Raw genomic sequence first — 24537 nt, 5'->3', positions numbered from 1 at the left:
GTGTGTGTCTGTTCAGTTTTTATCACTTTGTTATCCATTTCTCATTTTTTTCTGCCTCAGCAATGCATGGCAAAAAAAAAAAAACATGGTTCACGTTCACGTTACTGGACGCGTCTCTCTGTGTTTCCTCTCTCCGATACAAATGACGTCCATATTTTGCAGCTATGATTCGAATTCGCTCATAATGTTGCTTCCGTGTGTCTTGTTTTATCGGTTTGTTTGCGATGTTTAACGTCGCAAAGGGGTTAACTATGCGGAAGATACCGTATAGTGGAAGGTTTCATATAACTTCGGCCTCGTAATGGTAATTAATATGCTCTAGAGAGAGGGAGAGACAAATAGAAAGGAAATACAGCGAGGTTAATTAAGCTTGGCTAGGTTACCTACCCTATACACTTAGGGTGGGGGACAGAGGGAATATTAGAAAGGAAAGAGTTGAAGAGACAAAAGAAGAGTAAGAAAGAGATGTCTAAGTAGTCAGCTCGAGAGACTACACAGCACGGTGTCGCCATGTTCTTTCACAATCGCCCGTGAAGTCCGGTGGTCCTTAAGAAGCACAATAGAGCTTTCGTGGCACCAGACATCGTGCACTATGCGCACAATCCTAATTTAGGATGTCACATGCATCTTTAACTCCCATCACGATAACGCGGCCTTCTTGTCTTTCTGCGGTTCCACTTCGGTTCGAGAAATGATGACTAATACTCAGAATCGAATATAAGTTCTTCCAACAGATACGTTCGTTCATTCATTCATTCATTCATTCATTCATTCATTCATTCATTCATTCATTCATTCATTCATTCATTCATTCATTTGTTCTTCACAGCTTGTTAAAATACATGTTGTGAAAGAAGCTAAGAAGAAAAGCTATTACTTGGCGGTTTGAGGTGAATTTTGGTGACATTTCAGCATCTAAAGGAGCAGTTAAGACTGATGAATGAACCATGGAGACAAGCATGGTGTGCACCCGGTCAGATCTTTTTGGGTGGCGAGCATGAGCGCAGAAAGCGCGTTAATGCTAGGGCATTAGCCATGCATGGGGCTTTCCATAGCTTTCGTGCAAAGAGACATGTGAAACGGAGAAAGCATGTCTAACCATTGCATAATCTTGTGTACCATTCAAACGTACGAAACCATTAGCATACAGGTGGTCCCTGTGCGCAACTGCTTTTGCTTCATGTATATATATTGACAACTCCCATTCATTAAAATCGAAGCTTAGAGTGTTCACTCGAAGCGTGGCCTTCTGGAAATCCCGCTCTCAATATGGAACAACTGCAGCTATAGTATACACAATTTTAAACGAAAAAGTGTTGCACAGACGGTCTCCCTCCACAACCGGTTTGCTTATGCGGAATATACGGTGGCCCAGCCGAAGACGTGTGTGGCGGAATATATATATGATGTCATTTTTCACTCCGTGCGTCCAAGAAGTCGCCTTTTTTATTTTTGTGTGGGCTCTCATGAAGATCTAGTGGGCGAAAAGCCATCTGCAGAGCACAGGGCCCGTCTACTCAGTCGTCCATTGTGACTCAGTCATGGCGGCGGTGGCGGCGACGTATTGCCGCATGCTGGCAGCTGCACAATCACGCCTGGTTGCTGTATCTTTGGAATTTTTTTTTTTACAGTCTGCTGTGTGTGCGCAGCAGCTATTCTATGTACAGGAGTCATTCTACGCATTGCCACTGCGTGCTTCGTCCGCGGCGAAGGTCTAGCCGAAGCAAGGAAGCCGAAGAAAATACAGACAACAGTCCTCGAACAATAACACAAAAGGTATTATAGACTTCGCTCGCGTGCGCCATCATTAACTGTATGTATGCGACCACTTGTGTACACACTCAAATAGACACACACAGGTGCACATTCAGATGCCAGTGCCTCCCGCCCCCATTTTTTTTAAATGCTAGATTGCAACCCTTTTATAGAAGCAAGCGGCGTGCAGCCATACGGCTTTGAGTGTCGATTTAGGTGCTAATACAGTGCACTGTAGCGAATGTAGACTGAATTTCTTTGTATCAGAGTCGCTTGCATTCTATGTATAGTACAGAGAGGCTTGCATTGTCCTGCAGCCGTTTATTATTCTATTCTGTCTTACTCCAGACCGCTGCTTTATTGTAGCTATGCTTATCCACTCGTCTTGTGGGCGTATATTCACACAAATGCCACGTTAAAAAATTCTTGTAAGATAATATGAGAATACTTCAGCTAGTCACCATATTGGACATATCATTAGTGAAGCCGGCTGACCAAGCACTTGATAGCATTGACCAAGCACTGACCAAGCCGGGGAACAAGTACTTGATAAAGAGAACTTTTCTGAATTTGGCCATGGGTATCAAAAAAGCCCAAGTAAAAGCGATTGTCTTTTTTTCTGTTGTGACGTTATAAATACACATTTAATGACCGATAGACATGACGGCCGCCTTTCAGGCTCTCCTCTTTCAGAGAAGCAACACCTGCAGCTTTGTTTGTCATTCGATTAGTTTCTTGTTATTGACTCTTTTTTTGATTTACGAGAAAGATTGTATTCGTTTAGTTTTACGTTAGGCCACCGGCACGGCAACGAGAAACAGTTACTCAAGCGTTCAAGTTCCTCCAACTATTTACAAGCGTGCGAACTGCAGTGACGAAAAGAAAACTGGGCACCCGCCATGCGGAAGGCAAAGCTTCTCCGAGCAACACGTCGCATGTGATTCTTGGAAGGCTGCCACGTACTAACTGGAGTGCGGAACGACGCTAAAACCTCGTTTCTTAAGGCGACGGCAGCCTAATTTTCTGTAGCTGAGCATCCGTTCCAATGCCTTCTACCGCGAGTCTCTCGCGTTCCTTGGTGTCGAGGCGACGAGGATCGGAATTCAGGCGCAAAAACTGCGTGATGAATAGATACCCTGCTCGAGTGAGACAGGGACGCGAAACAGGAGCGAAAATGCCAACAACTTGCGCGGATGCTGCCTTTAGGGTGTAGGAATGCCAGACGAGGAATGACCGTGCTTTCTCTTGGCCGTGCATATGCGTATATCTTGTATCACGTTGAGTTTACCTTGCCGAGCCGATGCACGTCCGAAGACACTGCGGGGTGTTGCAGAGCAGCGAGCAAGGAAGGAGGCATTGCCGCAGCTGCAGCAGTGGCACGTCGGGGCCGCACACTGAGACACCTGGGACATACCTGGGAGGGAGATGGTTGGTGGTGATGTTGGGGGAAGGGGCGCTTGAGGGGAGCAGGGGGGGGGGGGATGGGGGCTGCGGTCTTTTTAGGCAGGAGTAGAAACCGCGGGTCGACTTGAAGCTCAGCCACAGACCCGGCGGCAGCAGAAGCCCAACGGTGGTGCATCGGGCAAGCTTTCTCGCTGCGCGATCAAGAGCGAAGGGGGAGGCTGAGGAAGAGAGTGAGAAGGGAGAGTAACAGGGCGCTCTTCTTATGCTTGCCTTTCAAAAGCGCTCGCGGCGACCATCCATCACAATGCCGCTGCGCTGGACTCGGCGAATGAAAAATGGTCGCTCGGTCGCGATAAACAACTGGCAGCCAGAGAGCGCGCGCGTCCCTCCACCGCCGCGCGCAAGGTAGACACATTTTTTGGGCAGCCGCGCGGACAAAGCAGAATTCGAGACGCTCGTGCAAGCTACTTCGTCGCCCAGCAGCTTCGAGGGTGGCTGCGAGATGGGGGGGGGGGGGGGGACTCGCTGCTTCAGGACTGACGTCTGTAGCACATCGCACGCGGACCAACAACGCAGCACCGTAGCGGGGGATCCAAAAAGAACATAAAGTGACACACAGACACAAGAAACGCGCGCACCCAAAGGAGCGAGACAGCGCCGGTTTGGATACGGTCTCTTCAGCCTGCAGTATGCTGCTTCAGCCGCTGGGCTTACGTGCGCTCGAATGGAATGGCAGCCCGCGCGATGCGGCACATCCAGCGCCCTCGGGGCCGCCGACCACCGGCGGTTAGAAACGCGCTGGGGACAAGGGGTCGCAGGAGGAGTGTTTCTTTGTCTGCGATTGAATTGCGTGTAACGAGCGCATGCGTGCAATCGCTCCCCATTGTGTGTGTGCGTGCGCGTCAGTCTCAATGCACAATGGCGTATGTGGGCCCCCCACTCGTGTAATGACCCCGAGGTCGTGCTCCTGATTCCCCAGATTCGAAAGGCTAGCCCCTTCTTTCAATCAGAACACATGGACCACACTGGACACGCGTTTCTGACCCGAGTCGATTCACGGCAACCCAATTCCACCCATGGCAAATAACCCCTGATCGTTATGCATCCCAATTAGGTCGCTCAGTTGTGCTTAGCTATATATAGCATCGAAAAAATTCATTTGTCGAGTCGTGTTAACTTATAGGCAGCGTTAACGCATCAAAAGACACTGGCTGCCCTAGGTACTTATGCTGTTTCTGGCGCAGGAAATGAATTTAAGAGACTGGTTAAAGGAAGCGACAGCTTCGCTTATGGCACATTTAAAAGAAAGATTTAGTTGAGCATTGGCAACGGCTGTGTGGACGCTCAACTAAAATGGTTATTATCTAGCAAGGCTGGTGCACCAAGGTCGGTGAGCATTACCGTAGCAGGCCAGGGAAGACGCAGTAGAAGAGCTATAACAGGTAAATGACATCGTAACCCTTGGTAGACTGTTGGCAAAAGGTCTTGTTCAGTTTTTGAGAGAGAGAGAGAGAAGGGTTTATTTACAGAAAGGCAGAGGTCGGCCTGAGCGATAGCTTGCTCTAGCCTGCTACTCTACACTGGGGGAGGGGAAAGGGGAGAAGAAGGACTAATGGATGACGATGGTGAGATAGAGAGGTGAGTATATAGGATTCTTTCTAGCTGAGAAAAATGTTATAGCCGCGCATATAGTCCAGTTGCTTGCAGAAAGGTTGTAACCACTTTTATGACCACAGTTGCACTGTTGGTCGTGACGGTCTTATCAGATAGGCCCAACACGGTCTTATCAGTCAATTTTTTCGAAGTAAGGTATTAGAGCCATCTTACTAAATGATGTAGCCCCATGTCGTGCGGCCTGATGATTCTATATGTTCTTATAGTGAAAGTTATTGAGTAAGAACTCTGAAAGGTGCGGATTAATTCACGAGAATAGAAACCTCTTCACTTGTACGTCATTGTTCTATCCTGTTCAATGCTCGCGTCGCCACTCAACGCGGCTGATGGGCGAGCGCTTTGCGACATCAGCATCGACCGGACGTCGCGCCTGATCGATTACCGCCGCCTTTTTTTGTTTTTGTTTTTGTTTTCTGAGCCAATTCGTGTGTTCGCTAAACTCCCTTACTGTCCTCGCTGTCGGCTCTTCGGGAAAGAGGGAGCCGTTTGCGCGTCACCACATTTCGTCGTCGTCGTCGCTTCACGGCGCGATTCGAGCCAATCAGCTCGTCGAGCGTGTGCCGTGTGCACAGACACAACATGCGTGATGCGCCGCCCGTCCGCTCTCCCGGGGACTCATTCATCACCGCCAGGCACGCGAAGAAGAAAAAGAAAACGCAGCGCACGCAGTTGCGCCGCCACAACAACAATCGCAACGAGCTTGCAGAAAGCTTTCGGGCCGAGAACCATGCAGCCGTGTCTGCCGGCTGTTTATCACTCTTCTTGTTCGTACATATACACACAATGCTATATGTGCAGCTTCAGTGGAGAGGTCCAGAGCCTGTGTCCAATACGCCGTCGCAAACTGTACTTCCCCACGCCGTCGCTCCCCAACGTCTCTCTCCCTTCAGTCGTTCTCTTAAGAAGACCGCAGCTCCAAAAGAGACCCCGGATCGATCATTTTGCACGTCGCGCTGCGAACGTTATGCCACGCGGCGGTTTTCCCGACGCACGCACCAACACCGCGGCTTCCTTCGAAGACGTGCAAGCAGCCCAGCAAAAGGTGTGCGCGTTCCCTTCGCCGTCGAAAGCGTCATCTCGGACGGCGGCTGCAACATCCGGACTCGCGCGGTTAAAGGCGCCTTCAGTTATGGCGTGCTTCGGGCGGTGTCGCTGCCGCTTGCCGGCGTCCGGCCAGCAGCATCTCCGGCACATATACGCCACGCCGGTACCACGCCACCCCGCCGCCTCCTCGCCCACGCGTCGGTTTTGCGACTGGTGACGGGACGGGAGTCCGCCGCCGCTCTGCTCTCGTTCATCTTCATCAACCGTCAAGTCGACCGCCTGTCAGGGACCCGCCGCTCTGCACGCTCTCGATTGGACGGCCCGCGCGCTGCAGCGCGAGCCGGCGGTGTTTCCCGCGCTCTCAGGGAGAGAGAGAAAGAGAGGCGTACCAGCTAAAAACGTAGCTACAGAACTTCCCTTTTTTTTTTTTTTCATCGAAACTTTTTCGTTTTTATCTGCCCCTTGTATCTTCTTTTTCCCCTTTATTTTATTTTTTTCATCCCGGCTTTCCCACTGTTCTGCTTTGAGCTCTGCGAGTTTTTGTTGCGACGTTCGAGAGGAGCGCCGCTGACGTTGGCACGGCTTGTGTTATAAGCCCGTATAATCGCTGACTCTGTATAAGCTGCATAACGGTGGCTATCATGCCGGGGAAGTTGGGGTCACGGCTGTGGCTTCTCGCTTGTGTATAGTCCCAAGTGACCACGGGGACGGATCGCTTGAGGACCGCTACAGCAGAACGTGGAAGATTGCGCAAGAATACACTCTTTAAGGCAAAGCTACAGTGTGTGTTACTCGTTTCAGAGAGTCCTGGCTTGCCACGTGTATGAATTTCGTCAGAGAGTCATAGCAAGTCGTTGAGGTCGAACGATCCTTCGACGAAAATATACTGATGTGCAAAGAGAGTTCACATTTATCTTTAAAGAGAGTCGTAAACATGGCAAGTCAGGACAAACGAAGATGTGTCAAGTGGCTTCTCTTTTTTACTGCGTATACAGCTGCCAAGTCAAGCGCTAACTGTTCGTTTCGATGCTAATTCGTAATATAGTTCGAAGGACGCAGGTTCGTTTCTTGTATAGCTATGTACGTTTGAACGTCGCTGCTGAATAATGTGAAGCTTTATATAGTACCTTTCGGAAGGACGGTCATATTGGAGATAATGAATGAATGAAGTAGATGAAGGCTCGTGTACTTTGCGATGCCAGTACATATGGAAGAACACCAGATAGTCAGTTTCCGGAGCCCTTCACTACGGCGTCTCTCATAATAATATCGTGATTTTGGGACGTAAAACCCAACATAATATTATTTTAAAAAAACGAAGCAACGTCGACAGAGACTACGCAGTTTTCGTACCATTCGGTGAACTTTCCCCTCAAACACCAGTGCGCTGTATCTTTTAATTGGCACGTGCTCCGTATGCAAGATGACCACAATTCTGAAAATGCGCTCTTTATACACAAGTAGACATTTTAATCATAGGCGTCCACATGTGGGAGGGGAGGATCAGGGGTGCGCTTTCCCTATAGTCACCTAAGAGGTGGAGAGTGCAATGTCAGCCCCATACATATACATAAGGAGGGAGGGGGGGGGGGGGGGCACGAACATTGTACACGTCTATGACTTCAATTTTAAGCTTGCCGTTGATATTCATATAAACATTTCTTTGTTGTTATTGGGCATTCTTTTTCGTTTGTGACCGAAGTTATGTCGCTGATTCATCAGCCTGATCACGATTGGCAATACAGTTTCCTAAGATATCTTAAATTCTTGTCTGCTTGATTCTAACGTACTTTTGAGCTTTGGTAACTTCTTATATTAACGTCCCTATAAAGCTGTTTTGGTGAGAAGTGCTCTTCGACTATATTTATCAGAGTTACTGAGCTGCTAGTTCTTACCGTACGTTGCAGAAGCAGCTTCACTATTTAAGGTGATTTGGTTGAGCATCTGGGCTAATATTTGGCAACATGATCGCGTCCTCAACTGTATACGATTTATTCTGAAAACTACCTCAGCAAAGGGAGCCATTTCTTATAGTGAAAAGCATTAGTCCTGAAAAAAAAGAAAAACACCTTTGAGTCAAACAAACCAGTCACTCGGAGCAAGAAATATCAGAAAATGCCCAGTTTCTCAATGCACCAGAGCGAAATAATAATAAAGATCTACGAATGGGTGGATATTCAGAATTTATTGTAATGCTTGCAGCGGGTGGTTTTCCTCTATATTAATCTTATAGTGTCAGACTGCAAGATGACCATGGCATATTATGTTATAGCAGTAAAGACTATACTTTGTTATTTAATTAAAATGGAACGAGTCCTTACGCCACAGAAAATCTTGTAACTGTTCTGCTTAAGAGATCACAAAAATGATTTACGCTTAAACATTGAATGAGTGAAAACAGTAGCTAATCGTGGTGCTGCAGGATGTGTCTGGCAGATCGCCATCGATTAAGAAAAAGCTTGTTAATTCATTCCCAGGAACTGAATTGACAAATGTTTTTGTTCGTAAGAACTTTTTTCTCGCTGGTATTCGGCTTCTCCGAATAATATGGTCGCTGTTGGTTCTAAACACATTTTCTTTTTTAAAAAATCTACTAGCGTATTCAGTTTTTATTCGCTGGCGAATTGTAAAATAATCAGTAGAGTCACATCAGTTGCCTGTTCGAAAAATGGTGGGTAAACAAAGTTGAAGAGCATCGACCAGCCCCTACCACCGTTGCTGTATAATGCGTGTACACACGTGTATGTATACATATAGTGCTTGTGCACATTTTCACATGTGTGAGCATGCACTCATCAACATGTATTGTACACATACACATGTACACATTGAAGTTGCTTGTCGCATATATAAACAAGAAATGTTTCACGCCCTGAGTGCAGTGAGAGCAGACTAAACGAAACCCGATTTTATATAAACGTATATCAAACGTATACCGACGCTGATCAACCAATGCAAACCAATCGTACGAACGTAAAGCTGTTGTGAATTCGGCGACGGCTGCATTGTCGCAGGAGGCGAAAATGCTGTAGGCCCGTGTGCTCAGATTCGTGTGCACGTTAAAGAACCCCATGTGGTTGAAATTTCTGGAGCCCTCCACTACGGCGTCTCTAACAATCATACGGTGGTTTTGGGACGTTAAACCCCACATTTCGATCAATCAATTAACTCCGGTTATTACGAGTTTGTAAATTTAAAACCCTTCCAACGTTCCGCGCTTGTCATATTAGATATTCCGGTGTTACGTAGGGGGTACTCCATCATTTCTCAGACTTGACAAGAAACGCTGCCATATACGCCTGGGACTGAATTCCCATACGCCATTTACTGAAAGCCTAGATCCCCCCGGGATGGCATTCACAAAGCTTTGTTCTAAAAGTGTTTTGCCATTGGCTAGTGGCCTTTGCTTATGAGATGTCTAGGGTTACGGTTGGCTGAAACATTCGCGCATATTTTCAGTGCGAGTCCTTTTCCTGAATACGAGGCTGAGAACGACGCTACATTTTACCAGCCTATTTCAAGCAAAGTGGAAAGCAAGTGGTGTACTTCTCGTTCAAAACAAAATGATGACCTGCTGTATAAGGCCAGCGGGAACCCGAAGAAAACATGGGTTATTTTAACACGGGACCTGTCGAATCGAAACGTCCTTGTAACGACAGGGTTGGCGCCGTAACGCCTTCGAAGCACGGGCTCACACGTACTGAGAGAGACAGAAAACATGGCTTTGCAAGGCGTCACTGCGGGCGTAATTGTGCGTAAATGTGGGCCCGAGCTGGGGAAGGGAAGCCTTCGCGACAGGCCCGGCCCGCGTTCTCGCGACGGTCCAAATCACAGAGTGCTCTCTGCAATTAGCCGAATTAAGCATTCCGCCGTCCCGACTGCGAAGCAAAAAAAGATCGTGTCGCCGCAGTCAGCGCCTTCGTTGGAAATGGGATTCACATTAAGTATGCATATCTCCGCATCGACAAGCCCCGTGCACCAACTGTGGTTCTGCGGGGCGTGCCAGCTGTGGTGCTATGGGGCGCCACCACTTCTTCCATTGCATGGTTCCGGACCATCATCGCACTTGGAGGCGGCAAACCGTCCTGGCCCACCTCTGTGCGATCTACGTTCGATCTGGAAGTAATTTGCTCCAAAGCATCGGGACTAAGAAGAGGGGGAGAAGAAACGAGAAGCACGCTTGAGAATTCGTTCGCCGGACCTGCGCGTTCTTCTATGGCCGGTCGGCCTTCTCGCCGGCCCTGATGGGGCGATGCAAAGCCACTCCTTTCTATCACGCCCGTGCACGCGTTATTGCGTGGCGTCTTCTGCTATAGTGGCCTGCCGGAGGGGATCTTTCAACTTGTCTCACCACCATCCCGCCGATGCTCCTGTCCTGTGCCGGACTGTGGCGCCGGTCAACGCACTCTGTCGCGCGCGCGCGCCACCTACCGGTGGCCAAATGAAAGCCGCAGGGAAATTCCCGAGAATGCTTTGACGCCCCCCTCCCCGTTTCTCTCCCCCCCCCGGGGGGGCGTAGTACCTTCCGCACGGCTGTGCCTTTTAGGCTGGACTGGCTCTTCGGATATGAAGAGTTCGTGATCTATTAACGATCCGAACGGTGTGACGACGCCACTGAGTGTACGCGGCACACTCTGCTGTGACTGCCCGCGCTCTTCGAAAAATAAAAAAAGGAGGAGAACAAAAACGGTAAGCGAGTCGGTAGGAACTGACTGGAAGCAGTAGCCGACATGGTCGGCCCAAGCGATCGGAATCACGAAAGAACTCTCCCGACGGAAGCCTGAGGGTACAAGCGTCTGCAAGACAGCCCCACAAGTGAACGAAGAAACACACTCTGGCCGAGCGAAACGAATGAAGAGAAAAATAAAGAAGAAAAAGGAAAATGTGCTCTCTGTGGCGGAGACCGGTTCCTCCATGGCAATGCATCAACCTGCCCGCCGCCCGTGAATGGTCAGAGAGGGCGGAACACGCAATTATTACGGGTTCATTTTCTTGGGGTTTGGGGGGGGGGGGGTGCTCTTGAGGTTAGGCTCAAGCTAGGCGAGCGTGTCCGACGACGGCGGCCAGCAGAAACGAAGCGAGGAGAAGTGGGTGCGTGCTTGGCTTGCCTGCCTCTTTTCCTGCCTTTGCCTCGTCTACGCGTGTGCGTAGGGGCAGCCCCCCAAGCACCGATGCACCGCTGCTGCTCGCAGCCTCACGAATTCTCTACACTGCCGCCTGCGGCAGGCCGCTCCAGTGACGCGTCGCGGCATCCCCTCCCAGCAGCCCTCCCAGTCTGTCTGGTATACGTAAAAGCCGGCTGCAGAAGGCGCGTCGTCAACAGAAACAAAAGCAGAAAAGATAAACAGTCTCGCCGCCGGCGGAGACGTGTATGAAGGAGTTACCAGGAGAACGACGTGGGGTCGAAGAAGTGCCATCAGGATTGCAAATTGGAGTAGGAGTGGAGGCGAGACCTAGTGCTGCCAGACAAACAGGGATGGAGGCTTACACGAAGTAAAGCGTGCAGCGTCTTCTGCAAAACTGCCTGTGTTAAAAAAAAAAGAAAGCAAAAGCAGAAAGGCAGTCTTCTTACGAAAGACTGTAGTATATAAGAGAAAACGTGTCGTGCGTGCAGAGATGAAGGAAGCTGTATGCCATGGAAAGAGATTTGCGCATTCGCGGGTTTCCAGCGCGCCGGCGACGAACGAACGAAGCCTCACTCATTGCCCCTCGCTTCTTCTCGCCTCCAACAACCTTCCCCCTCCTCTCATCCTCCTTGCCCCCCCCCTCCCCCCCGTTGCCTTCCGCCTCTCGAAGAAGCCGCAGACTGAAACGGCGGCGGCTCTTTCGCTTCGCCTCTCGGCACCAAGTTCCTTTCCGGTCCACGCCGCCTCGACTCCCTCCTTTTCCTCGCGAAGATTAATTTCTCAAGATTTATACGGTCGCGCGACCTGTGCGTGCCGGCCGTTGTATTTTTTTTTTCTTCCAGTTTACGAAGGCGATTGTCTCTGCGCGACAGACTCCTGCCCGGCTGAAGCGGCCCTTCCCTCTTGACGTACGCATAATTTATTTATTCCGCCATTTACAAATTGTGAGACGCGCCGGTTTTGGGTAAACAGCATCTCTTGCTTTTCTTACGGCTTTCTATCGAGTCTCGGCGTTGTTTGCAGACATGTTCCTTCCGCTGGTCGCGGGTTTTGCGCTTCGTTTAAGCTCTCATGGGGTCAGGCGTTGCCAAATTGTTTGTTTCTTCCTTGTTTTCATTGGCATGTTGATTTTCGTGACGCGTACAAAGTGGCCTTGTCGAGCCTGTTGCCATGGCGGTCCTTTCTTGAGTGTATATTTAATGAACTTTGAGCTTAATTCAAGATAAACGTGAGAACTCTAGAATAGCCAAGGCAAATGGGAGAATGTGACGCATGCATAAATGAGAACGCAATTAGAGAGTGAAGGGGTACGTGTAGTCTTTCCTTCTTTCATTATTTTTTTCCGTTCTTCCTTCCTTTATTTCTTCCTTTATACCTGTTGTTAGTTCCTAAGTACTCTCGTGTTCACCACTCACCGTTGAAATATCTTCATTCTTATCTCCTCCTGATGCTCTAAATAGTTGAAGCTTAACTTTCTACTTTTTATTTACACTAAACCCTTACTGCTAAAATTATCTTGTTTATTGTTAAGTAATAAAGCGACAGTGTTAAAGAGCTCATTTTGCAGAAATTTTGGTGTTGCTGTCAGAATCGACGCTGTTAAATGTAAGCGAAAAATCAGTGTTGTCACGGAGCGAAAAACCGAGAAAGATTCAAATGAAATAAATAATTAGAACTTGTGGTTCAAGGCAGTATCAAACCGGGTCAATCAGGTGTTCTAGGACGCAGTCACACCATCGCTTGAAACAGCTCAGAAAAAAACAAAGAATCATAGCATATCCACGAAGTGAACGATGATTACCGTGAATCCTCTGTACATTACGCACTCGAATGCAAACTAGAATGTGCACATGGGTGAGAACGCGTCTGTGCAGTACATACGATGCTGTTTTATTCGTCGTATATGGTATTGAGGTGCGTACTTCGTTTTTGCCTTCACTAAGACTGTCTTATGATCATTAAAATGAAGAGCCAAGGGTTATTCGATAAGATGTAACCTGAAGTTCTTAAAGGCGAGGTCTGTACACGTGCCCCTGACTGTTGTTGGTTGTTTATAGTCATATGAAACGCATCTTAGAGCATATCGTGGCGTCATATTCCGCACAAGCCAGTCGTCGTTAATAATGTCCACATTCCCCGTGCCGTTGCAGCTTAGATGACGACAGCGCGTTCACGATTGTTTTCATCCATGGTAGAAAGGGAACCTCTGGAACGCGCTTATTTTTCACTGTCAACGTGGGAGCTGCCCGCAATCGTATACCCCTATAAAACAGGGGTGGAATCCTTCAGGACCCCAATAAAGTTTTTCATCCATCCATCCGTCAGCCACAGAACAAAGTGTACGTAATGATGTGTAACGGGTACCTCGCTCATCAGCAGAATGATGAACGTTATAGTGCAATAGTGGGCGCTTCATCGGCATCCCTTTTTCGTATAGCGGGTACCTTGCGTGTGATGTACCGTGATTGTAGAAAGAGAATGTGTGGTCTGGAACGCGCTTGTTCTTCATCGTCGTCAGCGTCATCGTCATCGGAGGGTATACGGTGCACAACGCCAACGTGCAAGCTTCGACCTCATGAAGCTTCATCCTTAAATAAATCTCCCGCAGCGGGAGGAGTCTCCTTAACGCTTGTAATGTTGCGTGACACAAGCGTAGAATCGCATTAGGTGTCAAAATATGTGAATTGCACAACAAGTGGGCGTTCTAAAAGCTCACCTATTACAAAGCGCTCAGGTATATTTAGTCATCATCAGCAGCAAAAGCATCAAGAAAGTGAGCAGCTGCGTACCTTTGTTACCTTATGCACGTGTATGGTGGGCTCTTCGTTGATTCACAAGACGAAGGATTGTGGCTTAGTGGGCACTTAGAAGTGTGGCAGCTTGGGCTAGTTGCATGGTATGACATGACGATAGTTATAGCGCGAGAACGGAACGACGACACAGAGACAAGAAGGACACGAAGGACATGGCGCTCGTGTCCTTCGAGTCCTTCTTGTCTCTGTGTCGTCGTTCCGTTCTCACACTATAACTATCGTTAGTGGGCACATTGCGACTGCACTTGCAATAGGCATTTCCGGATAGTTCGAAACGGCCAAGGTTATGTGCATGCACAGATGTTTTCTTTCCTTGCAGCACGGTTGAAGCATCCTCTGAGAACCGAAGCTATATATGATAGCAGTTGAGAATGCAATGCGTGGCCTGATGCATACGCTATGGCATTCTATAATAGGCGAAGCTCAAGCGCGCTTCGAGTGTTTCTTTTTTTTTTAATCGGACCTTGCCTTTAATATTTATATATCACAACCAATGTTCGATTGCACGTTGTTTAGATGAAGTCTTCAACGATTTCGAGTACTTCGTACTCAACTGTGGCATGTAGAGCAGTGAGCCGTCCCGCTGACCCATACGATGTTTTAGAAGAAGTGGTTGTGTTTAGAATAGAAAGAGTGGTTAACGGTTTAGAATACTCGGTACTATACTATAAGTGAACTGAAAGCCGTCCCTCGGTGCACTCGATGAGGCGGCATCGACAAAAATTACTCTCGGGCCGGGTCATGTGTTTAGAAAAAAAAATGTCTGTGTTTAGAAAAAGTTGTCAACAAATTAGAGTACTTGGTATTCTACTATGGGAGATCATAAAGCTGTCCCGTGCGCTCCATGATGGGCACTCACTAGTAACGAGCAATTGCGATTGAAGCTATAGTTGTTACACGCGTAATAGCGTTCTCCTCTTTGTCTGCGCGCGCACCTGTGTCTCAAGCTAACAGTTGCTGTTTTACCAAAAGCAGTGTATGAAAAAACGAATGGCTTCATAAATACGAACTCATTTCAAATCTCATTTCAGTATTGGAGTGCAACCTTTATTTCCAGCGCATAGAAGGCAATTCATCGACTCCTGCGACGTGGTCAGAACTGGCATAATATTTTTCGCCCGTATATACTGTCCCACTGAGCTGGTGAAGTCTTTGCGACACGCGACTTTCGCGCCTTTTGGTCCCGCTTCGTCCTTCTCCTCTGACGCCTACGCGGAAATGAATGATAACAGTCCCGTTCTTCGACGCGACGTGTTCTACCAGCCTGCGGCGGCGCTAAATGACGCTTGGCGTCGTCATGGGTAGCGATATCGCGACCCTGACTGTCGCGTATGCACGTGTTTATGCCAACGCCACGAACGAATTGTTGGTATGTAGTTTGGGACTCCTGCTGTTTCCTATAACGCGAATGGAATGCCCTATCTGGCGTTGCTATGTTGCGTGGTTCCGAACGTTACGTGCCAAAAACACCAAGACGAATATAGCGACAACCGTACATGACTTGAGGGCGCTCTTGCTACGCGGAACTAAATGTGACTGCGCCGCCGCTGGTTTTGTTTCTGTTGTCTGTGTACGTCGTAGCACGTTAGTCGCTATTACGAACGTATATGCTACTAAAGTGGCCTTCTAGAAACGTCGTCCGGCCGGCTAAGGTGTGAGATGAAGATCAACTGTGGGGGGGCTTTCTGTAGTGTTTTCAAGGTGCTGTATATAGAATCGATGTGAATGACCCATGCCATCTGATGTATATAAGATGTCCCGAACGAAAACGTTGACATTGTCATTACACGTGTGGTTTACACAACACTACAGCAGCCGTGCAGGGACAATCAAATTACAAGAAAAAGACAGTCTGTGCAATCTCCGAGTTGTTGCAGGTTCCCGAGAAGTGCCAGATGCTAACAAAAGAAGAAGGAATGGATGAAAGGCGCATCTCTTTGTACACGCAAGCTAATGCAACCAACAAGGAATGAAGCCTAGAAAGATATAGGGTACAATATTTGTAGTCTAACTGTAGTAATTATGTTATAAATGAAAAGAGAGAAAAGTGGACGAAAAGACAGGTGGCTGTTGGTATCGAACCTGCAACCTTCGGATAACGTGGCTGATGATGTATACCGACCGAGCTACAGCGGCGGTTATCCTCTGGGCCACTTTATACCGTATTTTTGAGCATTTAAAGCTTGTCAGAAGCTTGACACTATCTTCGTAAATGCCTAAGATATGTAGTGCGAGAGTACACTCACGAACGTACGAAAATACGCAGATATTGTGTAAGCCTGAACAAATTCTATGCCTCTAGTTTGCTTTAAGTCCAGCAGAGACAGCATATATATAGGCTTGTTATCTTTAACGTATACCCTCATACCGAGGCGCCCTGGTACACACATTCTGAAACAGCACGTGTTGGTATAAGGACATCTTGCTGCGCCGTGAGCGACTGTGAAGCTCTGAAATTGATCCCGTGTGGCATGACCTTCGTGAAGAAGCCACACGAAGATACCGTCATGGTGGTTGTTACATCACTGCCTACACCGTTATGCCGCACAGCAGTGACTGTACACCGATCGGAATGAATCGTTGAACGCAGTGTCACAAGATGTCGCCACCACTAGGGCTCGAAACTGAGCATATGCTTCTCTTCATGTGTACAGCGTTATCTCGTTGATACTATTCCACGGAATAGAATTTTCAGAGTAATCCTTTTTTTTTTGTCGGTTTTCGACTAGCTTCCCGTCGGAAGAGAAAATTTTCATACGTTCATCGCGATTACGTTTACTCGATGAATCGGTTAATGCGGCTTTACAAGCATGGGGGGGGGGGGGGACTTCGTTACAAATGCCATAGGTGATCTTCCGAAATATTTCAGTAGCGAAGTGTGCTGTATGTGGTTCATGCTACAAAACATAATGTGTCATGCGGTGTAGTGTCCTTTGACGCCATACGAGGCAGCGCTATACTTAGTTCGTCTCCATGTGCGCCTATATTCATATTTTATTTGGACTTGCATCGGATAATACAACTTATCGCATGATACATTTCAACACTACTGTCCCAGGGAAGATGTATCTCACTGTATACGTCTATCCATTGTTGTGAAGACCTACTTTGTTAATGTATACGTTCTTTTTTTTTTTCGCTATTGAGCAGGGCTTACATAACCAGTATATGTACCTTATTCTAGGGAAAAAAAAAGTTAGAAATGAAGCGAACAAACACGGATACAACAAGTCCAATGTTCACAAAGCTAGTCGTATGTAAGCGCTATTCGCCATTGGTCGACGCCCTTCACTAATGATATGTACCACTTCGGGAGTGGCCAAAATTTTCTCTCGCGAACAATACCGATACGTATCTTAAGACGAAGACTTCGCTAACTCGAGCCCAGTTTCACCTCTACATAATCCCAACTAAAAACGTTGACTCAAGGCGGATGTTTATTTGTCGCTCATTTCTAGCCAGGCATGTCAGAACTCGCGACAGAAATGAAAGGCTTTGTTATTGTGGCCTATAGCTTCGAGGCGCACATGACAAGGAAATAAATTCCGCTCATGCACAATGAGTGGGCAGAAAATAGCAACCGAACAAAAGAAAGAAAGAAAGAAAGAAAGAAAAGAAAGAAAGAAAGAAAGAAAGGAAGAAAGAAAGAAAGAAAGAAAGAAAGAAAGAAAGAAAGAAAGAAAGAAAGAAAGAAAGAAAGAAAAGACCTGTAATCGCGGAAGATTTTCGCAGGAAGATGCATTTGCAAGGACGCTCTGCATGGTGGTCAGTGATTTAGCACCATTAGGCGTCGGCCACACACACGAACGGGCAGTACCACTAAAACTCTGGCGCGTCCACGCGCGCACACTGTGGCTCGCGCACACGAGGCACAGACTACAGCGCTTACAGTCACACACACATATATACACACATACACGCTGCACACGCACGCCCACAAACAGACGCACGACAAAAGCGTTTTTTGATGAGAACCTGCGCCGCTGATGCCACAGAGCCGGCTTCTTCCTCGTGAGTCTTATAGTGTTGTTGTTGTTCTTCTTCTCTGACGCAGACGGCGTGAACGCCATGGGTGAGACGAAGCGGCAGCGGACGTCGTACACGCGCTACCAGACCCTGGAGCTCGAGAAGGAGTTCCACTTCAACCGCTACCTGACGCGGCGGCGGCGCATTGAGATCGCGCACGCGCTGTGCCTGTCGGAGCGGCAGATCAAGATCTGGTTCCAGAACCGGCGCATGAAGTGGAAGAAGGAGCACAAGATGGCCAACACTATTCCACCCCAGATTCCGCAGGTGATCCCCGACCACCATTCGCACATGCACAGCGAAACCAAGGCGTAGGCAGGCCAGCTGCTGCCGTTCTCATAACAACCGTTTGTTTGAACAAACCTCCCCCTTCTCTCTCTCTCTCCTTGTTTCTCCCGTTCCGACATGCCCACAAACACCAGATTGAGGAAAAACAAAAAACGGAAAGGAGATGATGTGGAAAAACAACCATTATTTTGAGAAAGGAAAGAAAAGCCGAAAGAAAAAAAAGTACAGTCGATCCCGCCTCGTTCGTTCGTTCATGTGCGCTCGTTCTTTATTTTAAGATGTTTTTCTTAAAATGCGTTTAACTTCTTCTTTCTACCACCTCTTTTCATTTCGGTGCTCCTCGCAATCTCGTGACGTCAGAACGCGCGACCGCGGTCACGAGACGCGTCCCATCCCTCGTCGACTGATCTCCCCGCATCGATGCAAGCGGCAATTAAATGTACAATGACTCCGGCGAACTGAATCATTCGAAAAACGAAATACCGGAAGCCGTCGCGCTATCAGAGGAACGCAGAATCGGAAGTCGGAAATCGGTTCGGAAGCGTCATTCACCTCATACCGGGGTTTTCGTCGTGTACAGCTGCCACCTTTAACTTGAACTTAGGTGATCTTGATATCAAACGTTAGCGTGATAAGCGGCAGCATGGAATCAGCCCATCTCTCTCAGACGAAAAAAAAAAAAAACACTATGGTTCCTCGCAGCTACGACTTGCTTCCGTGGTTCCTTAATCATCCGACATGACGTTGCCGAATCCTAAAAAAACATGTCTTAACGATCACTTACGTCACGGTGCCAGAGCCACTGAGCCACTCTGAGTGTGCATTTGATTGTTACGTTGCGGAAATAACTAAGATAATTAGGCAAGTTTCATCATCAAAACCAAGGGCATCAAAGTATCCAAAGTCAACACCTCGTCTTAAAGAAAAAAAAGTTTACAATTACGCTACAATGCCCCGCCATCCTTAGAGGTGATGAGCGGCAGCTGCTATTCCTCTGGTGGTCGCGTCGGCTTCTTAGGTGAATTGTAGATCAGCCCAAAAAGCCAGCTCAGTCAAATCGCTTTTCAAAAAACAATGACCCTCTCCTCCCCCTTGCTTGCTTTCGGCAGCCATGTGCGTACAGAGCTTCTTCTTTTTCACTTCTCTCGGAGGAGAAGACGTAACACTACCAAACTCGAAAAAAAGATATTACGAACAAGTGGCCCCAATAAAAAAAAAAGGTAATAACCATCCGCCACCATGCGTACACCACCTCAGTGAAGCGAGCTCCGATGAACACCATCTGGTGCCAGTTATTCAACTCTTTGCCCACCCGCGACTAAATTGCTGAGAGTTTATTAATTAGTCAGCTCTGTCTAAAACTATTAAGCTCTGAGTAGCTTACGCTTCGGAAGTTAACCTCAAGCTGAAGCTGGTAATAAGGCATTCTTGATCTTACAAAATTCACTCGAATTCTGGCATTAAAACTTATTACCAAAATAGGGCCAATCTTCCAGCACCGTTCAACCAATATCTTGCGCCCGATCGGTTCGTCTCAGCCTCGCGCATCCAATAAAGACCTAATTGCCTTTTCATATCGGAAATGTAGCTTTGCGACCAGCACTAACAAACAAAACGAGCAGAACTGTTTCGAAGCTTCTCCCATAATCCTCCACAGCGGTGTATGGCAGCTATCTAACCTATACTGCGGTCGGTGTGTCTTTACGCACTGAAGCCCCCCCCTTTTTTCGGGAAACAAACAAACGTGAGAATAACAACGGCTGTCTTATCTACGCGCGTGGTGATCGAAATACTGGGATAAGCAGAGCACAGACCTGGATCCTTGCACCAAATTGGCAAATCTGAAAGTGCGACAAGACATACTATCGCGAGAATCGCGCCGGCACGTCGTACTTAAAAAAAAAAAAAAAACAGGCAAGATATGAAGAAACACGAGCGGACAATTGCCCTTCGACTGGCAAGCATATCGCATTGCTAAAAAAAAAAAACAAAAAAGGATCCGGTCAAGGAATAGCTTTGCCCAGAAGTGCATGTCGCGTTCACACGTGTGGTATCATCATACTACTACGAGAAACAGAGCAAGCAACAAAACAGCAACGACGACGAGTAGAAGAACATTATAAACTCTGAAAACACGACCCGTGTGGCACACACTTCCGCGAGGAGAAGAAGCGTGACCTAAACGCCGTACGCTCGAACCATTAGGACTCGCGCCAACCAACCAGACCCACGCAACACCCACACGAATCGACGTCATCCGAACACTCGCCGAGACGAGGAGGCCATCTTGTATACTACGAGGAACAAGACAGGCTTGGAGAAAAAATTTCGATAAGGAGACTTCGGCATGTGAACACGCCTACAAGGTGTACGCGAGGACTGGCTTTCCGACGTGCACGCCCTCTACACCCACCAGACGAAAGTGACGTCATCACATCGCACCGGCGTCTTTCTTCTTGTTCACCAGCGGGTGTCACCCACGGAAGAGTCGCGTTCTCGCGGAGCGCCCCGTACGCTAGCAAGAGGGTGTCATCATTTACGTCACCTCCCCTCCTCCATCCCGCGTCATCCGAGTGAACTGTTTGGGTGAAAGTGGTGAGGAGGGGTAACGGGTTGCTTTCTTGTTCGTTCGCTCTGTGTGTGCTGTGGTGAAAAAGAAAAAGGCACCACCCTGGATAGACACTCTCGGACCAACCCCCGACCCACCGTGAGCGGAGTGTGTACACGAACTGCACACGACACCCCAACAAACACCGGTTGTCGGCATAACCAAAAATTGTAAGACGAGAGATACAGTGTGTGACACCGCTGAAACACGCACACACACACAGGATAAAAGAAGGAAAAAAGGAATATATATTTATATGTATATATATTATATATAAAGTACGTATGATCTGTAAAGTGTAAAGCGAAGATATAATGGAGCAGTGAGAGAGGCAGAATTCAAACAAAAAAAAACAAAAAGTGAAAGCTACGATTTGCACACCGAACACACACGCGCGAAACACACGAAACACAAACCTACAAAAAAAAAAAAGACACACGCTAAGTACTGTGTGACCACGAACTGTGTATCCCTTCTCCTTCACCCCTGTTTCTCCAATGCTGCGATCGTTCCAGAGATGACGTCGTTCGACGCCCGTGTCCTCCTCCAGTCGCCGAGTGGCGCTGCACGCTGCAAGCCACCAATGGGAGCTCGCGGCGTTCCGACAAAGCACGGGCCAAGGCAAAGGGACAAGGAAAAGAAGAACGAGAAAAACAAACTGTTCTCACTCTTTCGGCTACGAGGGCTGGACTCTATGACGCGAGTTGTGTGATGATGCCTAAACACAGCGGACGCTACGTGAAACGGTGCCTATGTGTGCGTCGGTGTCTTCAAGCATGTACGCGAAAAAAAAAAAAAAAACACCTCGGAGCTGAAATATGAAACGACGCAAGAAGGTGTAAGGGAGAGTGTCGTTGTATTGATGTGATGGCATACTGAGGGGTTAAAGATGGGCTGTGGGGTGGCTTACTACTGAGAGAAAGGAGAAAAGTGGTTGCGAAGCAGAGGCCAAGGCAAGAGGCGAAGGTGGAAAAAAAGAACACTCAATAATTTAAGGAGAACGCGAGAGAGATTGAAGCTTACGAGGAAGTGTAGGGTGCTCCCCGTCTGTGTTTTGTTTCCTAGATTTTCGCCCTCCTAGCCGAGTGTGCTATATCGAGATATCTCTTACAGCTTGTACCATAGTTTTCTCGGAAGTGTTGTTGTGGGTAACGAAAAGTGTGTTGTGAAGTGTGATGCTTCGTTTCTTCGTGACGTGGGCGAAAAGTGTTTTTTATTGCTTGTTCCGTTTGTCGCATTGATGGTTCGTTGCACTTTATTTGGACCCATCGCTGGGCGAATGAGCGGAGTGTGTGGAGAGATGAACCTGTGTTCACTGGCTGGTTATCACTGTGTCTTTGTTTTCCTCGGTCACCGTGTTATTTTTTTTTTTTGCTCAGGTTTTTACGCCTGTACACACACCACTAACACTGGTGCAAATAAGGAGGAATGTACAAAATTGAGTTTTATATTTACAACTTCACGTGTTACCTGCAGCATTTGGTGAGATACCCCTCTACGCTTGTTTAGAGAATGTGGTTGTGAATTTCGTGTTGTACATAGGTTATTTTACATGTGTTGTTGCTTTTTTTTTTTACAGTTTGTGAAAATGTGCTGCTCATTTTGTGGTTGGTTTATCTTATTCTCTTTTGAGGACTGAACCAATGTTGTGTTACACAGAGTCATGCCAAGAAGGAAAAAAAAGTACTGAAAAGAAAAAGGAAACCCGATGAAACAGATAGATGTATGTTTGGAGGCAAGCAAGAGAATTGTGGTTCGTGCCATATTGTTCTCAATTTGCTGATCTCTCCTCATAGTGCTAATTTATTGCGTTTGCATTTACCACGATAGATGTTGGGAGACCGATTTTCGGCTTTTCGCTCACCGGCACACGATTTCCCAATAGCGGTTTTTTCGTCCCGCCTTGCATAAAACATGTCATGGAGTGCGATTGGTCGCGCAGCTGACGCGCTTGGTTCATAAACAGGGTCTGAACGGCAGCCGTTCGGGGTGAGCAATTTGGCGGCAATTTGTAGTCAGCACTTTAGGAACGACCCGTCAAAATGCTTATCTCGTCGCTATCGCAGAGCCCTCTCAAGGCAGGTTCGAACCGCGTTGAAAGTGAAAAATTTGTCAATCGGATCCAACAATTGCATTAAAAAAAGGTTCGCCTTCGATTATCGAAGCGAATACAGCATTCTGTCCCGATTTTGTTGCAAAATCAAACAGGTAAACCAAAACGCCACACAGAAGTAGAGGCAGTTAAAAAAGAAAAAAAAAGCCCTCTTTAACGGACATAAATGTGCTCGTAAGTCAGCCCTTATTGGCACTCTACTTATTTGAGATTAGCAGAAAACGAAATTAAACGTAATGCGGGCCTTTTTTATGTGGAAGGAGGGGGTAGCAGCTTCGTTTCTATTACATTAGTTGCCATCATGACAGTAGTTAAGAACTTGGGTAGGTTAAACAGTGTATTATGTATTCAGTATGTATTACGAAATTTTTAAATATTAATAGCGATTACTGATTCGCCGACTCGAAAGCACCCCCTCATTGGCAATAGCAAATGGTATTTGACTTCGAACTCCGTTTACTTCTAAATGAGTTCACATCGTGACGAGCAAAATACAGTTCGTACAAATATGTGGCTTGGAAAAAACAATAAAACATGACAACAATAACCAGTTCTCCATAGGCGTAAGCAACCACTCCCAGCCCACTTTGAGAAGAAAAGTGGGCGGGTCCGTAATGGCGCCGCCTGACCGACCAATCGCACGCCCCCCTTTGTCCATTTCGCCGCTTTGCTTGTATAGAAGCGCCATTTGCATGGCGAGTCCTCTCGACCCGAATTATTTGAAGAAGGAAAACGACAACAACAACTCCGAAGTCAGTTTTTCAGATATATATAAATATATACATATATGTATACATAAACATTACTATTTATGTAGTGCTTTCCATCCACATTCATTTTAGTGGGAGGCGTTCGAGAACAGCGGCGCGAAGGCAGATCTTTGCGCAACGCGGTGCTGAGAGGAGACTTCTAGTTTACCTTTCTGGTTGGTCTCGACTGTCCTTTCAGAGGCGACATGCCTGTCTCAAGGAGTTCTTTGACTTGAGGCTACAGCTATCCGTGACAGCACGGAGGAGCGCAGTCGAAAGGCTATTATTATTCAGCCTTTTCCGCGATTTGCATTCGGCGTACACATATGATTAGATTATGCAGTGTCCTGGTCGGCGAATCCTTCCATCTTGTAGGAAGGGTACGACGTGCTCAAAAGTTACCAACATCGCTCTGCGTGCTCCGAGTTTCTGTTAGTGCCTCAAAAAAAAAGGGGGGGGGGGGGGGGCATTCAAGTGTTTATTGGTCTGGTCACAACTGGCAAGTTACTGTTGTCGTGTGAAGGTACTTGAAACATGTCCTTTTGCTACTGAGTAAAATTTCAAATTTCCGCGTAGCATTATTGACAAGTCTTTCCAGCTAATGTTATTATTTGAGTGAGCCGAGCAAGGGCGTAGTTAGGGAGTGGCCGCTGTACTTATATCTTTGATATACTTGTATCTTTGATGTAAGTTCTCGTGTTGCTTTTCGAGAACTTATGTATGATTCAATGAGAGGATTCAGTGGTACAATTCGCGCACCAGGGACGTACCAAACAGTGACGTCGACAGTATTGGTGCCTCTGACGTCACTGCTGCGGTACTGAAGCTCGCTCGTTTCTATTTATTCTGCATGAGCAAGGTGAGGTCGGCAAATGAATGCTCCAAGGCATACCGTCGGTCTCAGGTGTAGCTCGTCATCATTAACAGCTTTCGCCAG

The 24537-nt window shown here is 47.5% G+C and overlaps 1 protein-coding gene across 1 annotated transcript in view; it reads left to right on the top strand.

Annotated features, from left to right (window-relative positions):
• The window catches only part of LOC142814603 (uncharacterized), an 81401-nt gene extending 62997 nt beyond the window's left edge, over positions 1-18404 (top strand). Inside the window, exon 2 of the mRNA XM_075893643.1 lies at positions 17871-18404. Coding sequence (XP_075749758.1) covers positions 17871-18157 — 287 coding nt within the window. The 3' untranslated portion in view covers positions 18158-18404. The remainder of the gene's footprint in view (positions 1-17870) is intronic.
• The last annotated feature ends 6133 nt before the right edge of the window (positions 18405-24537 follow it).

This window comes from Rhipicephalus microplus, chromosome 4 (genome assembly GCF_043290135.1).
Source record: "Rhipicephalus microplus isolate Deutch F79 chromosome 4, USDA_Rmic, whole genome shotgun sequence".
Lineage (NCBI taxonomy): Eukaryota > Metazoa > Arthropoda > Arachnida > Ixodida > Ixodidae > Rhipicephalus > Rhipicephalus microplus.
This window is presented reverse-complemented; position numbering and strand designations above follow the sequence as displayed.